The sequence below is a fragment of the Nesoenas mayeri genome (genome assembly GCF_963082525.1).
Source record: "Nesoenas mayeri genome assembly, chromosome: 3".
NCBI classification, from domain to species: domain Eukaryota; kingdom Metazoa; phylum Chordata; class Aves; order Columbiformes; family Columbidae; genus Nesoenas; species Nesoenas mayeri.
Window position 1 is genome coordinate 46862714 of NC_137544.1, and position 14119 is coordinate 46876832.

The 14119-nt window shown below is 37.2% G+C and overlaps 1 protein-coding gene across 3 annotated transcripts in view; it reads right to left on the reverse strand.

The window, feature by feature from the left end:
• PDSS2 (decaprenyl diphosphate synthase subunit 2) overlaps positions 1 to 14119 on the reverse strand; it is a 117050-nt gene that overhangs the window by 25809 nt on the left and 77122 nt on the right. For all 3 annotated transcript variants that reach the window (XR_013921982.1, XR_013921983.1, XM_080341991.1), the window contains exon 4: positions 1184 to 1258. Coding sequence is in view for 1 of the 3 variants with exons in the window: in XM_080341991.1 (XP_080198117.1) it covers positions 1184 to 1258 (75 nt within the window). In the remaining 2 variants the exon portion in view is untranslated. The remainder of the gene's footprint in view (positions 1 to 1183; positions 1259 to 14119) is intronic.

A 14119-nucleotide genomic window follows, 5' to 3' on the forward strand; every position in this document is an offset into this window, starting at 1 on the left:
CCACCGGCACAGGCATCTCCTGTAGCGGTAACCCATGCGATCAGGACTTCCACCAAGGTATTCATTTTGCGACATACTACAATATAGCAACAGTAAAACAGAGCTGCAATCTAAGTACACGACAAATATAAATGAATTCATATGCTTTTGCAATCTCAGAGCCATCTCACCTACTGAGCACTAAGATTCGGGTCTCTGAGGCAAATGAGGCACATGAGAAATATCACTGTAAATATATCTATCTACCTCAGTGGATTTCAAGACAGATATTCACATACACAGACTATTCATCATTCCTACACAGTGAAAATTTGCTATCATAAAACCTGTAGAGGTCACAGCAACTTTAAAATTATCAATTTTAGCATGTGCTAAGACACAGTTATAGCAAATGAAAGAAAGAACTCTTTCTTTGCTCCAACATCCCAACGAAGCAAGCCTACTTCAAGAAGCACCTCTACAAGTTTCCTTAAAAATTCTAGTAAAGACAAAACCACCTAGATCTAATGTGACGAATTTTCATTACAGTTCTTGCCACACAGTAACATGGCACATCCATAATTTCCCTTGAAGAAATACGAGATTATGTGGTGTGAAACACTGGCAGCCGCTGCTTTTGCCCATGCCAACTCCTGCAACGCGTGCACTGGGACTTTTGGTGGAGAAGAGCGCAGGGCTACACTCCTACCACTTTCAGGACAAAACTCATGTTTATACGATTAATAAGTGAACACTTTGAAGAAGAAAGGACCCAATATAAGTTCAGGATGAAGCATTCTGTAAACATCTTTGGGCTTGGAAATGGGAGATTTGACATGAAAATATTAATGATGTTGACAATATTGTAATAAATGCCTCTAACAGAACCTTGAGTAGAAACCTCTGGAAATGTTTTGAAACCCCATAGTAAAGCTTGCCTAGAGCTCCCGGTAATGACACGTGATATTATTTTATTAAGCTCTCACAGAAATAAAATAGTCCCTCTTTAGGCATTCTGAGAAACTTCCATCGGAGCTCACAGGTGTCATAATGATGTTACTGCTAAAACTCAATAGGACTGCAGCTATTCTCTTCCTCCCTCTCCCTCTTCCTTTTAAACAGATGAGAAAGTCATCATATTTACTGCAGTCATACATGAATATCACCAAATTTCTTGGGTACATAAAACTACTGAAATTCTTACCTCAGATGATTTGGAGTTTTCATAATATATACCTTGAACTAAGTCACCAATAGCACTTGAAATGAGTTCCACAACCTGTAAAACAAAAGGAGAAAAAGCCTTACATCTTTAATTATCACCAAATTTACTAACAAAGCTATCGCCAGATTTCCAGAGAGTTAAATGATCATAGCCTTTCCTTGCAGAAAGCCAGTTGCGAAAGACTGAAGGATTTACAGGGATATATTCTGCACAAGCATGATTGTGTCTCTCTGCTAAAGCCTCTACTACAGTAACTCTTCTATCAAAGTTTTAAGTCAATATAAATGAAAAGCAAGACTTTTTTTTTTCCCCCCTAAAGTGTGAACTATGGAGCGTATTCTCACAAGGATGTTTACAAAACTAATAAATCCCAGTTCATGAATATGAGACAGTACCTCATCTGGGCTTTGTTTTGTTTTGTTTTTTTCCTGCCAAGTAAATACTTCACAATACCTCTCATTGGGAGCTGTTAAAATTCTAATCTTTGTGGCTAATACAGAAAAGTCAGAATCCATAGAAAGGTAACCTTTCAAATGTGATCATTTGGTATTCAGGTGGCCTAGGAATGCACTGTGGATGTATTTAGTTCATGGCCTGAGGCGCAGCTGTACCACATACACTGAAAGTCGGCAACACGGGAATGTTTAAATCAGGTTTATCAATCTGTATTATCTTCAGGGTTCAGACTTTTTATTTTATTCAAGCGAAGCCTAAAAATCTGAACTTGATCCAGAATGTAAAACAAGCAGTCCACAGTCTCCCTGGAACTACCGTACAATTTAAAGTCGTGCACGTGAACTGCCTTAATTGGAACAAAATACTCAGATTAATTGTAAAATTAAATGCAGGCATTTCAACTAAGCACACCTTAAGGCTACCCTTTTAGTTGCTCACAAAGTTTTAATTTCTTGAATGTTTAATTTCCTATGCATATGAGGCTGTATCTGATTCCTCCTTTTGCTTCCCAAAATTCAATGTCGTTCTTATTGAATTAAAAAGATTTAGTTTCCATTTTTATCGTTCTTGTAACTGAAGACACGAAGTCAAATGATAAAACCCCAAACAGAAAGATATTTTAACATTTAGGCATACTTTATTTGGTAATAAAAACACATTTGTATGCTAGTTTTCAGTACTAGCAGAAAGGTTTTGTGTTTTTTTTTTTTTTTTAAAAACACTCGTTCATATACATATTCATATGCACAGAGCAAGCGCTAACTTTAGAAACGGTGCTGATTAAAAGTCATGTTTTTTCTTGCAATGCATATGGGTTAATTTGCAAGACCTATAAAAACAGCCTAAAAAAAAAGAAATCACATTGCCCTTTAGGAAACCAGATACTGAAGAAATATTGTAGCAATACGAGCTGCAGAGGAACTGAAAGGACAATGATCCTACAGTGTTACCAGATGTGTTGAGTTATTTAAGTGGGGAACAGAGAAAATCAGGGGCTTTTTTTTTTCTTCTCCCCCTCCCCACCCCCCAGCCCTTTTGTTTTTTTTTTAAGGTATCAGATAAGCCCTATGCCCAAATCCAGGAGGATAGAGTATCGCCAATAGGTCTATGAACGTCTGTAACTAAACGCCCAGGACCAGATTGCATTACAGTTTATACAAGCAACATCCCAAGATTCTTCTGATGGCTGGGACACATAATACAGATCAATCACTCACTAAAAAATGTTATGGTTTGTGAAATGGTCTGAGCTCAGAGACCTACACTGGTAATACGAAGAGGAATTTACAAAGACACTGAGTCCTACTCGAAATGTCAAAGTGATAGTATGAACTTTTAACAATGCATCTGGCTCTGGATAACCAGAGCTTTTCCTCTCTCGCCTGAAACTCTAGACCAGGCAGGACCCTGTTTTGGGGTTTCTTTTTTCCATCTCTCCTCTCTCTTTTTACTGCAACTCTACTCTCAAAGGCAATTTTAACTGACTTAAAATAATCCCGGTGAAACATTTGTGAACAATTGTACCTCTTCCTCTTATAGTGTATAAAACATCTTTGGAGACTTGCACATTCAACATTTAGAAGAATCAATATATTAAATACCATTAGGCCTTTAGTGGCATATTGAACATTATATGTTAGTGAGAATTTAATATTACCTCCCTTCTTTCCAAATTTATCTTTTTCTTTTTTTTTTTAAATACAATATTTTTCTAAGGTAAACGCAAGGCCATACAGATCACTACCAGGAATGAAATTCCAGTTTCAAGAGCACAGTGGGACGCTTGCGTGAGGCTCTGTTACTTCATCAGCCCTTAATCTGATCTATGAAAAGCATCAGCTGCATAACATCAGTGGCCTGGGGTCCTGAGCACTGGGGAAAACAATAAAAAATGAGGAAACCAGGTAATTTTCCTCTGTATCCTGATCTGACACAGAGGAAGAAAAATTGTTACAGAATCAGTAGTGTTCATGCAGTCAATGATACACTGACTAGCTCTTAGGCATCACTTTTTAGCAGAAAATTGGAAAGCAATCAACATCCACTGTCAAACTTATTTCCTCCTGTTTTATATAAGGGAAAAACAGTGTCAGGAAACTGATTTTTCCAAAAATTATGCAGCATGCCAGTGGGAGAGCAGAAAACAGTATCCAAGCTGTCTCTGTTCTTATCGGTGCCTTTCTGCCTGACCAGTGCCCCGTTCCACTCACTGACATTTCTGAGAAACAAGTTTGAAGAGCAGGAAAAAGCAGATGAAAAAAATCAAGTGCTCCCAGTTGCTTTTCTTCTCATTTGAAGGTTGAGCTCCACTTTAAACAAATTCAAAGATGGGGAAAGGGAAGAAAGAACTGCCAGAATTAGTGCTTGAAAGCAGCAGCATCTCAAAAGAGACCAAAGGCAGCCAGCTCTCTCTTCTCACTATTTTTTCACTCCTCTACTCATTTTTGAGAAGCCTGGTCCCATGAACGTACTCAAGATGAGCAGGAGTAACATCATATTGAAGGAAAACAAACTTCCACTCTATTTTTTGTTTTCTACTCTGCATGAGCATCTTCCAAAGCATTGTGTTCCCTGCTGCCCTGGAGCATCCGCAAGGCCAGGAGCAGCCCGGGGGATGACCGGTTCCTTGCAGGTGACAACTGAAAGCTCATGCTAATAATTTCATGTCCTTTAAATGCATGTTCTGCAAGGTTTATTTTTAAATATTTTTAATTTTTTTCTTCCTAAGGTGTTACTACTTCAACACCTTTTGCGGAGATGTGATCTCTTCTGCTTTTAAAAGGTCAACACAAAGGCCATCAATTTATGATGAGCAGAGGGAAGAGATGGATCGTTAAAGCTGAAATCTGTCCTGCTATTTAGGCAGGCTAAGTGTATAACATGATGTAAATTCTGGACACAAGGGTGTGATGGCTCATTCCACAGCAAGACAGAGCTCATGCTCTTACCTCTCAGATTTATGCAGATATGGAATAGCCCAGAAGCCCGTGCGATGTTTCAATACCAGAAGAGTTCTGTAGCTTTGAAGATCAGAAGCCTGGTGAAACTTAATTTGCTCTTTTCTGGTACAGCAACTCCTTTGTCAAAAATGCACAGCTTTAGCCCTTCAAAGTTCTTTAAATTTACTGACTGGAATTTCTCAAACTCAGAATTTCTAAATATTGACTGAAGAAATAAAACAAAACCGTGGTAATTTTCTTAGCGGTTCAGAAAGTTACTTGGGATGTTAAACCAACCACACATTGAATCTCCTCCCTCTTTTTCCTGAACTCAGACTAATCATCCAGGTAGTGCACTCAGGACCCATCTATAAGATATGCCAGGGTTCCGAATTCCCAAAGCATTCTGCATCTATGGTGACACAGAATAGAACCATGAACTGTCACGAGCACAGTGGCCTAGTTCTTCTTTGCACTTGACCACCCTGGGAAATCCAGCTCTATCTATAAAAAAAAGCCATGTATTTTAATTAAAGTGAAACCTTAAAGCTAGAAGGGCTGCAGGGAAATCAGAGAATATAAGACATTTTGGTAAAGCACTTTCTTCGAAGTTAGAAGAGATGATTCAGACTTCCTCAAGCACAGTGAAAAGAATGGACGCTGGGCCCCACTTATCCTTCCCAAGATTTCTAAATACCCTGGATGAAACGAAGACATTGCTGCCATCTGTTTAGCAACTCAAGCACTTTGTTCCCTTTACTTGTCTTAAAAGTATTTTGTTTAAAGTCCACTGCAATGTAACACTACATATGTATTTTCCTCTGTTTCCCATTCTAGTTTTTAAAAAAGTAACGAAATTGAGCTTCATTCAATGTGTGGTGGTTTTATTTTAAATTCAGTGGCTGTAATGGAATAGATTACACAGACCTCGCTGTTTCAGAGTTGTAATACAGCGTCTCTCCAGACTGCACTGGATATTTTCAAGGGGAACATCAGTGAAAGGATGAAGCTCTTGTGGAGACAGGAAGCAGTACAAGGAAGAACACAGCAATGGGTACATCTTTGTTCCTCATCCTTCCCCACTTCTATTTGACAAAATTCCTTAGTTTTGCCAAATTCCTTTCAAGAAGGACCACAAGTAATTCCTTCCTTTCTCAGTCTTTGTCTCTCTCTTTGGGCTGCTGGTGTTGAAACAATATCATTTCCTCACACGTCTGCTATGACAGACCCTACTTCTTGCTGCTGAAAACCTAGCAAATCATCTCCATACAAGTAAAGAAGAAAATCAGACAGTCAGCTCCCAAAGAAGTGTTATTTTTTTGAAATATTTCCACACTTAAAAATTCCACAGAAAGTTCTTAAAATTAAATATTCTCCTGCATTTGACACAGAACCATTGTAGCACTAGGAAGCTAAAGACGAAACCCAGTAAACAGATGAAATTAGATTTTGATTGTTCAATACCACCTAAAAAAAAGAGAGAAAAACTCCACAGAGTTCCAAGAACACTGGAATTCAATTTTCTTTTCTGGTAATCTCCTCAATCATCATTAGTCATGAAGGGTAATAAGTGTGCCAGCCTACAAATATTTTTTTTTAATGTAAAGTTTATCAAATCCTATTGGATTTACTGCTTGAAATAATCTTGAGCTTTATTATTTTTGAAGCTGTCCCTCTCCAAGTTGAAACACACAGAAATGACTTCTCAGTGATTCGCATTCTAGAAAGTTTTAAATACTCTTGGAAAACGCATTTATGGTTTTCTTCACTCTTACAATGATGAATAGCAAAATACAATGTGCAATGTAAACACATCACCCAAACCCACTACTTGATGAAAAGGTACTTCCTAGACATGAAAAATTCCTTCAAAATAATCAGCAGCAGTCAATTTAAATATTGTTAGTATTGTCAAATACCTACCTTAAGGTAAGTCTGCCTTAAGGATTTTCAACAGTGTTAAGTTACCCTTTTTATGCTGATGCAACGCTATCCTCAGAAGGCGTTTTCACTAGTATAAAGACTTCTAGTGCATAATTCAGTCATTTTCCTTAGTGATAACATAACCAACAGCAGAAATATTGTTTTTCCTTCTCTGCCTCCACATGGTACCTTAAACACGTATTAATACCTTTGCCGATCCAATGCAGCAGATTCTTGCACTAAAGCACTCAACCAACTGCTGATGAGTGACTCAGGTTAGAGAAGTCTGTGATTTCTTCAGCTTGACCCTTTTGGACGGGGTGGTTTCCTTATACAAAACAATGAACAAAGAAGGTGTAATGACTACAGGGTTCTGTAGCTGTAAAACCCTCCTCATCAATAAATGACACAGAAAAGCGTGACTGCAAAACATGATTACCAGTCATGCTGGTGCAGACAACCATTAAACTTCGATATGTTCACAAATGAATTGCAGATTAAACTGAATAAAGAAAAAATCTGATCATCTCTGAGTTGACAGAAATTATACCTGCAAATGGTATTACCTATTTTACATAGAGTCTACCTGAATAAACTTGAATCAGAAGTAATACCATTTAGCATCTGACAGATGGAATAAACTAAAAGAAGCTGCAGGTGTTTGTTAAACTAGCAAATCAGGAGCAGCAGTAACCTCATTCTAGACTCCAAGGGAAATGCTGCTGGATTTCAAAACACCAATATTAACTATCAGTTGCAGTCCACCCAAATATTCAGTCTTCTTGCTAGCCAACAAGACGTCAAATACCTCAGTGTTTTGTTTAAAAGTCCTATTAACTCAGCTACATTACTGCTCTAATTTTACGCACTATATTATTGCACTGAAGTCACTCCAGATGTAAAGGCACTTTTACTAAAAATTTGACCCTGGGTAGGTTCATTTTAAAGAGGAGCTTTACAGCAGTGCAAAAAGAGGAGAGGATACCTAATCTATCACCCTATTCACAAGACACATATGTTTTAATCTCTCCTAGTACTATAACACGTATTAACACCTGCTGGGAAGGAATGAATAAGAATGAGCCAAATTCTTCTCAGTGGTGCCCACTGACAGGAGAAGGCAACAAACACAAATTAAAGCATGACATTCCACCTGGACACATGAACACACTTTACTCTGAGGGCACCAAACAATGGAACAAGTTGCCCAAAGGGGCTGTGAAGTTTCCATCTGCGGAGACATTTAAAAGCCATTTGGCCATGGTCCTGAGCAACTGGCTCTAGCTGACCCTGCTTGAGCAGAGGGTTTGGACTAGACGATCTCAAGAGGTCCTTTCCAACCTCAACCATTCTGTGATACCAGTAGCTGATGGAGGAGAACCACAGCTGATTTTGCACACTCACATCTGCAGCACCAGTAATAACAACTTTTCTCGTCTTTGAAATAACAAAACCAAGGCTACAAAGCTGGTGCCAAATACTCTCTTAGGGAAGTGTTAAGTTTACTAATTGTACTGGGAACAGTCTTCTCTTGTACATATAGTCCTTAAGAGACTAAGAAAGGAAATCCAGACAAATTTTAGATTCTTATCACTACTGCTAACAGCTTTTAAATTGCAACTGAATCATCACAAAACCCTATTTTTAGTTTTCAGCAGTGTATTCTCTGTTGAAGTTGTACTCCAGGTGAACAGCTGACTATATACTGACCACTGTGACCTCCAGTCCTGCCACAAAATTGTTTATTAACTGCCTTATCATGAAAGTCTCCCTCTAGAACCAAATATGTCCTAAGATCCCACCCACCCAAAGATGGGTGTTAATATGTATTAAGTCCACATCCTGAAAATAGTCTGTTTGAGACAATATTGTTACGACAGTATTTCACCAGAAACAGATTTGATTGCTTTTTATCCTACTACGCAGTCTCAATATTAATCTTACTATGTTTAAGAAACAGACTTTAAATAAAGCCAAGAAAACAGAACTTGTGATCTTCCACAGCTTCAGCTATAAAAAGAATGAAGTTGGCATTGCAAATATTGCTCATGGAGGAGATCACCTTCCTCAACTTTCTGAAAATTCATTTTCATTTTATACTTTGTGTATAAGCTAAAGCTACTTAGCAATTAATTACTCCATGATGATTATTCACTTCTGTGAAAGAAAGAGCGGTAATGAACATCTCTGCTTGAAGAAACCCGGACAGTGGCAATATCTGTTCTAAGGAGGTGGTGAATGAAGCAGCAGAACTGCTGCCTCTTAAGAGTTCTTTCTCACAGTATGCACCTTGCGCAGAATAAAACATCATATATTCACAAGTTTCCATTGCTTAAATTTTTTAGAATAATTTTTGTTTTCTTTTAAATATCCATTTCCTACATATTCTGGCAGCGATCACTTTTTAATGTTTGCCTCAAATCTTTGAAAGGCAATTTCTTCTTTGAAATGTGAGGGGTTTTGCCTTGTAAAAAGTAAGAACCTTTCTTACATAATTTGGCCTTAATGAAATTTATTTTTATATATATATACACACACATGATAGGCATATATATATCTGAAAGACTGCAAATATTTTTGATCCTAAGCCATTTGCCTTCACCACTAGACAATTGCCAATTCAGTGTCATACATAGAGGGAGCAAACAAGAAAGGGACAGACACTGCTACCCCAACTATCCAGAACACATTTCCCAGGTACAGTGATTATCTTGAGATCTTGAATGACCTCTGACTTCCCTCTCAACAAAATCAGCTTTTTCTTCAAATTAGTTTTCACTTTCTTCTTCACTGATGCTCCATTGTCATTTGTGAAAGGCCGCCTCTCTTTCATGTATAGATAGCTTATTAGTATTTTCCAGACCATTCTGCTAATTAGATGAGGCATACAGCAGTTCCATCAGAAAAAGAACTACTTAACCACGTGTTAGAAGTAGCTGTGTGGTTTTCCTCTGAGGAGGACAATATTTACCTGGAATAATGGCAGGTATTTGGTTACGGAACTCTAGCAGTAAACATTGATTTTGGTCTGCTAGGCAGAGCAGAGGAGCAGAAAGACGTGTGTCCCACACACTATGAGGAAGGCAGTTTCAGATGGAAGTTGAGGAAACTGTTAGTGAAATGATTCAGAGACAAGAACATTAAATGGTGTTTGTGCAAATCAGTATGAAAGTCTTTAGCAGCCTATTGAAAATTCAGCAGAACTGAGTGGATAACTTTTTCTTGAGACACATACTTGCTCAGTCAACGTGGCACTGAAAGAGAATCTCAAACATTCACAATTCTGTTCTTGATAGCTCCATGCCTTGATGCTTTAAAAATATTCTTGCAGTGTATTTTTGGGAAAGAGCTTCAAACTTAGACTTGATGATGCACAGTGATACCTGTGACTACGTATTTTGATATAAGTCTCAGTCCTTCCATGCTCTGGAGCAGTCATTCTACTACAAGGCACTGGTTGCAAGGCATACATGTCCATAAGGCAAGTAGCAGAAATCATTCTTTTTTCTTTTTAAATAAAACTATTTTTTCATGCAGAAGGAGGAGGATGGAAAACAGACTGAAATCTAAACATGAAATTTTCCAGCAGTGTCATGGCCAAGAACCGCAGAAAAATAAACTCTTTCAATACAGACCTATACTAATCCCAGTGGAGTCCAGCTACGGGAAAGCTTAACATAATGTAACATTAGCTTTAAAAATCAGTACAGGTGCAAAAGGCCACTAAGGTAAAGGACAGACCTATTAGAGGAATGCACTGATTGGGAATCGAAACGAAGTTAAGCAGTTCTAATCTCAAAAGAGACATTCAGTGCAATGCAACAGAACTCCTGCAGATCAAAAAGGAGACTGTTTCTAACCTATTACCACAATTACAGACTAAGACCAGTTTTAAGAATTTCAATTAAACTAAATTAGTAAGTTAATAAGTTGTGCCATCTAATCCTCTAATTTAACTTCTCCAAAAGATTACTTTTCAAACATATAACTGAAGCCATTAAGGTAATGAAATTCTACAAATATTTAATTATATTACCAGTTACAGCTAGAAAAAGTGAAACAGAAAAAAAAAAGCTGTAAAATATTCAGAAAATTGAATGCTTCATTTGCTCAGGTGTTACTTTAGGGTCTATAAATTTACTTTTTGAAAACACAGGCAGATGATGCACTTGCTAGGGAACTGCTCCACTGACACCAGCATGGAAAGGGGCAATGGGAAGAGCACACTGCAGTAATTAGGAAATTCACTAGCATCATTCTAAAATTTTATCATCATCGTCACAAGAACTGTTACCTCTAATGACAGCAGAAATGCTCAACGAAAGTTTTAAGGCAGTGGTGTGGGAAAACTTTGATTCCAATAGATTTTGATCTTTTATCTCTAACATAAAGCATTTTTTCCCCCTAACACTTAAATACTTTCATCGATTATTATTAAGGGTCTGGTTTTGCTACCAAAGGAACTCCACATGATTATGAACAAAACTTTAGTCAAGAAATCTTCTCATTAAAAATCTAGTGCTTGAGAACACTGGGCAGAAAACATAATACATGTCCATTAAATGGACATAAAGTTTGTTTCAATTACAATCTCTCCTATGTTTTACTTTAAGGTAAACTAACCCCAAATTTACCTCTCAGAAGTGGATGAATATTATTAAGTTTTGGTGCACCATAAAAGTAATTATTAAAACAAATATAAGTTTTCTTAAGAATTGATTCATAATTATGTATGAATCATAACAATGTATTTCTCAGTACTGAAAGCGAGTTTGCATTCTCCAATAAAATATTTGCTAAGTTGTATGCCCATATTGAGCATGTATCTCAATATTTTAAGATACAGAGCTTCTTGCTTAGAGTTGCCCAAAGAGCAGCTTTAATCTGTAATAATGCAATCATGATGGCTATTTTGTTTTATGCCATCTCACATTACGTTAAAGGTTCAAAGCTATTACAGATCTTCCTTGTTTTTTTCCTCCCCTGTTACCCAGATATAACAGTGTTCCTTAAGCGTACTTTTCCATCAATCAGTTCAGAGCTCTTTAAACTTATCTATATTTTTCAGGTGTGTCTGGTTTTGAGACACGCCACTGTGACACTCAAAAAAGAATACATTAGAATAAAAATAGTCAGCAATATATAGTCGACAGTATCCTATATACAATCTAGTCCAGTACGTGACCACCCAACAGTGTCTCAGGGAAGGTACAGCAAGACAGATAGACATTATAATGTACTTCAGAAAAGCTCTTTATCTTGCTCTCTAGAAAAAAAGAAAAGAAAAGTTTGGTTTTCTTTTTTTTTTTCTCTCAGGAACTCAACTTCACTATCAAACTTCATAGTCCGTGTCTCTTAATCCAATCTGATCTCTGTTTCTTGCCAAATTCATGCCCTACCATCACTTAGCTGCTCTGTGAGCCCATCATTTTAAAGGTACTAATCTCTAACAGCAGCTTGTATCTTGGAAGAAAAAGTAGGTAAGCGAGCAGAGGTGAAGAATTAAGAGCAATTAAAAATATATTTTACATAGAATAGAGACCCTTTATAACGTAAATATACTTAGTGGATATTTATGGTTAAGATCTTCCACCAGAGAAGACAATGAATAGCTAATTCAAAACAACTTGCATTGCTCTGAAAAATATCTCACAACTAAATTTACCAAGAAGCACCTTCTACTCACCTCAAACACAATGAAAAGCCTGTTCTGATGGACAGCAATTTGGATGAATTACAAGTGCGTGCCTGCTAATGGCTGCCTTTATACAGGCAACAAGACATTTCCTTTTAAAAAGGATATTTCTTACAGGATTATTGATGGTAGGCACTTCTCGTGTTCTTCAGAATAAGTCTTCAGTTTTGAAGAGAGGGCCAGAAAACTGCCACTCATCCTAGGAATCATTTCTTTAGCAAATTCCTGATTTTTCACTGGTTTAATAGATGACATCTAAAAATTATAATTGTACATTCTATCTGACTTGTTTGTCAGTTCTCAAAAATGTCAATTTACATCAAAAAAGCAACTGGCACAATTCGAGAAAGGGCATACTCTCCATATCCTTTGCTGGTCAGCAAGGGACTGAGATGCTCCAGTTCAAAACTGAGTCTTCCCCTTAGGACCACAGCTGATGCCAAAGAAGTAGAAAGTAGAGTTCAAGAGGAGAAGCTCTTTTACGAAGCACAGTGCACATTCAGATCGTTGCAATAAGAAGACTCAGGAAGACTCACATGAACAACTTGTTGATGTTTACGCAAACACAAGGCCTATTTTGTAAACAACACATTTATGCCTTTAGAAACACAAACTTAACATAAGGAAATGCATCCACTATAGAAGTAGTTATCTGTGCTGTTTATTTATAAACAAATAATGCTTAATGGAACAATGTTCTATAATGTGGTCTTCTGGCAGAGCTTTGCATTGACAGACGAGATTCTTAAATTCAATTCCAAGCTTTCAAGCTGTAGATTTTGAAGTGCTTCTGTGAACAGTTTAATCATTCCAACAAGAGCTCACTGAATTACAGTGGGAAAAACTATATCATTCTTAAGATTTCAGTAAAAACTATGGAGAAGACTACCATTACATGTATTTTAGTTTTCTGGGCTAAGTTTTGCCCTTTTTTCCTCCTCTATTTTCTTTTGGGTAGGTTTTATTTTTTGTTTTGGCTACATTGTTTTAGGTGATTTGGTTTCGGTTTGTGTTTGGTTGTTTTTCAATACAATTGAATGCCTTCCTATCAGTTTATGGAATTGCAAGCAATGCATTTACAGATTATTTTCTTTAGTCTATTTTCTTTAGTCATCAGCACATTACAGTAGGCATTGCACTAAAATGCATCATTTCATCCTTCTGAAGTTCTATGTATCACTGTCTTCAGAGTGTGGGAGGATCAAAACTAGCCACAGTGACATCTTCTATGCAGCCTCTCCACAGTCTCATAAGACAACTGATGATTCAAATGCTCTAGGAAGCTACAGCTTTAATGTTGCAACAGGTTTCTTCCAACTTATCTGTGATACACCCTGAAAAAGCACATTATTTGATAACATCTTGGTCAATATTCACACATCACTTGTGTTAAAATGTCTGTATCATATATCCAGCTGACAGGTGACAAAAATGCGAATTAATGCTTGTTACTTTTGCTATGTCTGCACCTGAGCACCATCCTAAAAATATTACAAGAAATGAAGGTTATTTAAGCAGAAATCAAAGACAAACTGACAGTTTTTGCTAACAGTCAAAGCAGCACTTCCATGCAACAAAGTTTGGTGTTAGCAGTTTCATCCCCACATCCTTGGCCAGGCAACCGGAGATAACAAATGCTAAAGACACAGTATCTTCTGATGGCAACAAAGGACCAACCCTTAAACACATCCTTTTACACTTCTTAATAATTTAATCACATATTTATTTAAAACTGCATATGGTCACATATCCCACAAGATACTTAGGAGGTACCTTATTTTTTTAGGCAAACATCATCTACTTCTCCATCTCTCCCACATCTACATTGTGTATAATGACTTTTGCAAACACCTTATCACAATCTCAGTATTGAAACACTGTGACCTCAAAATAGGAAAACCT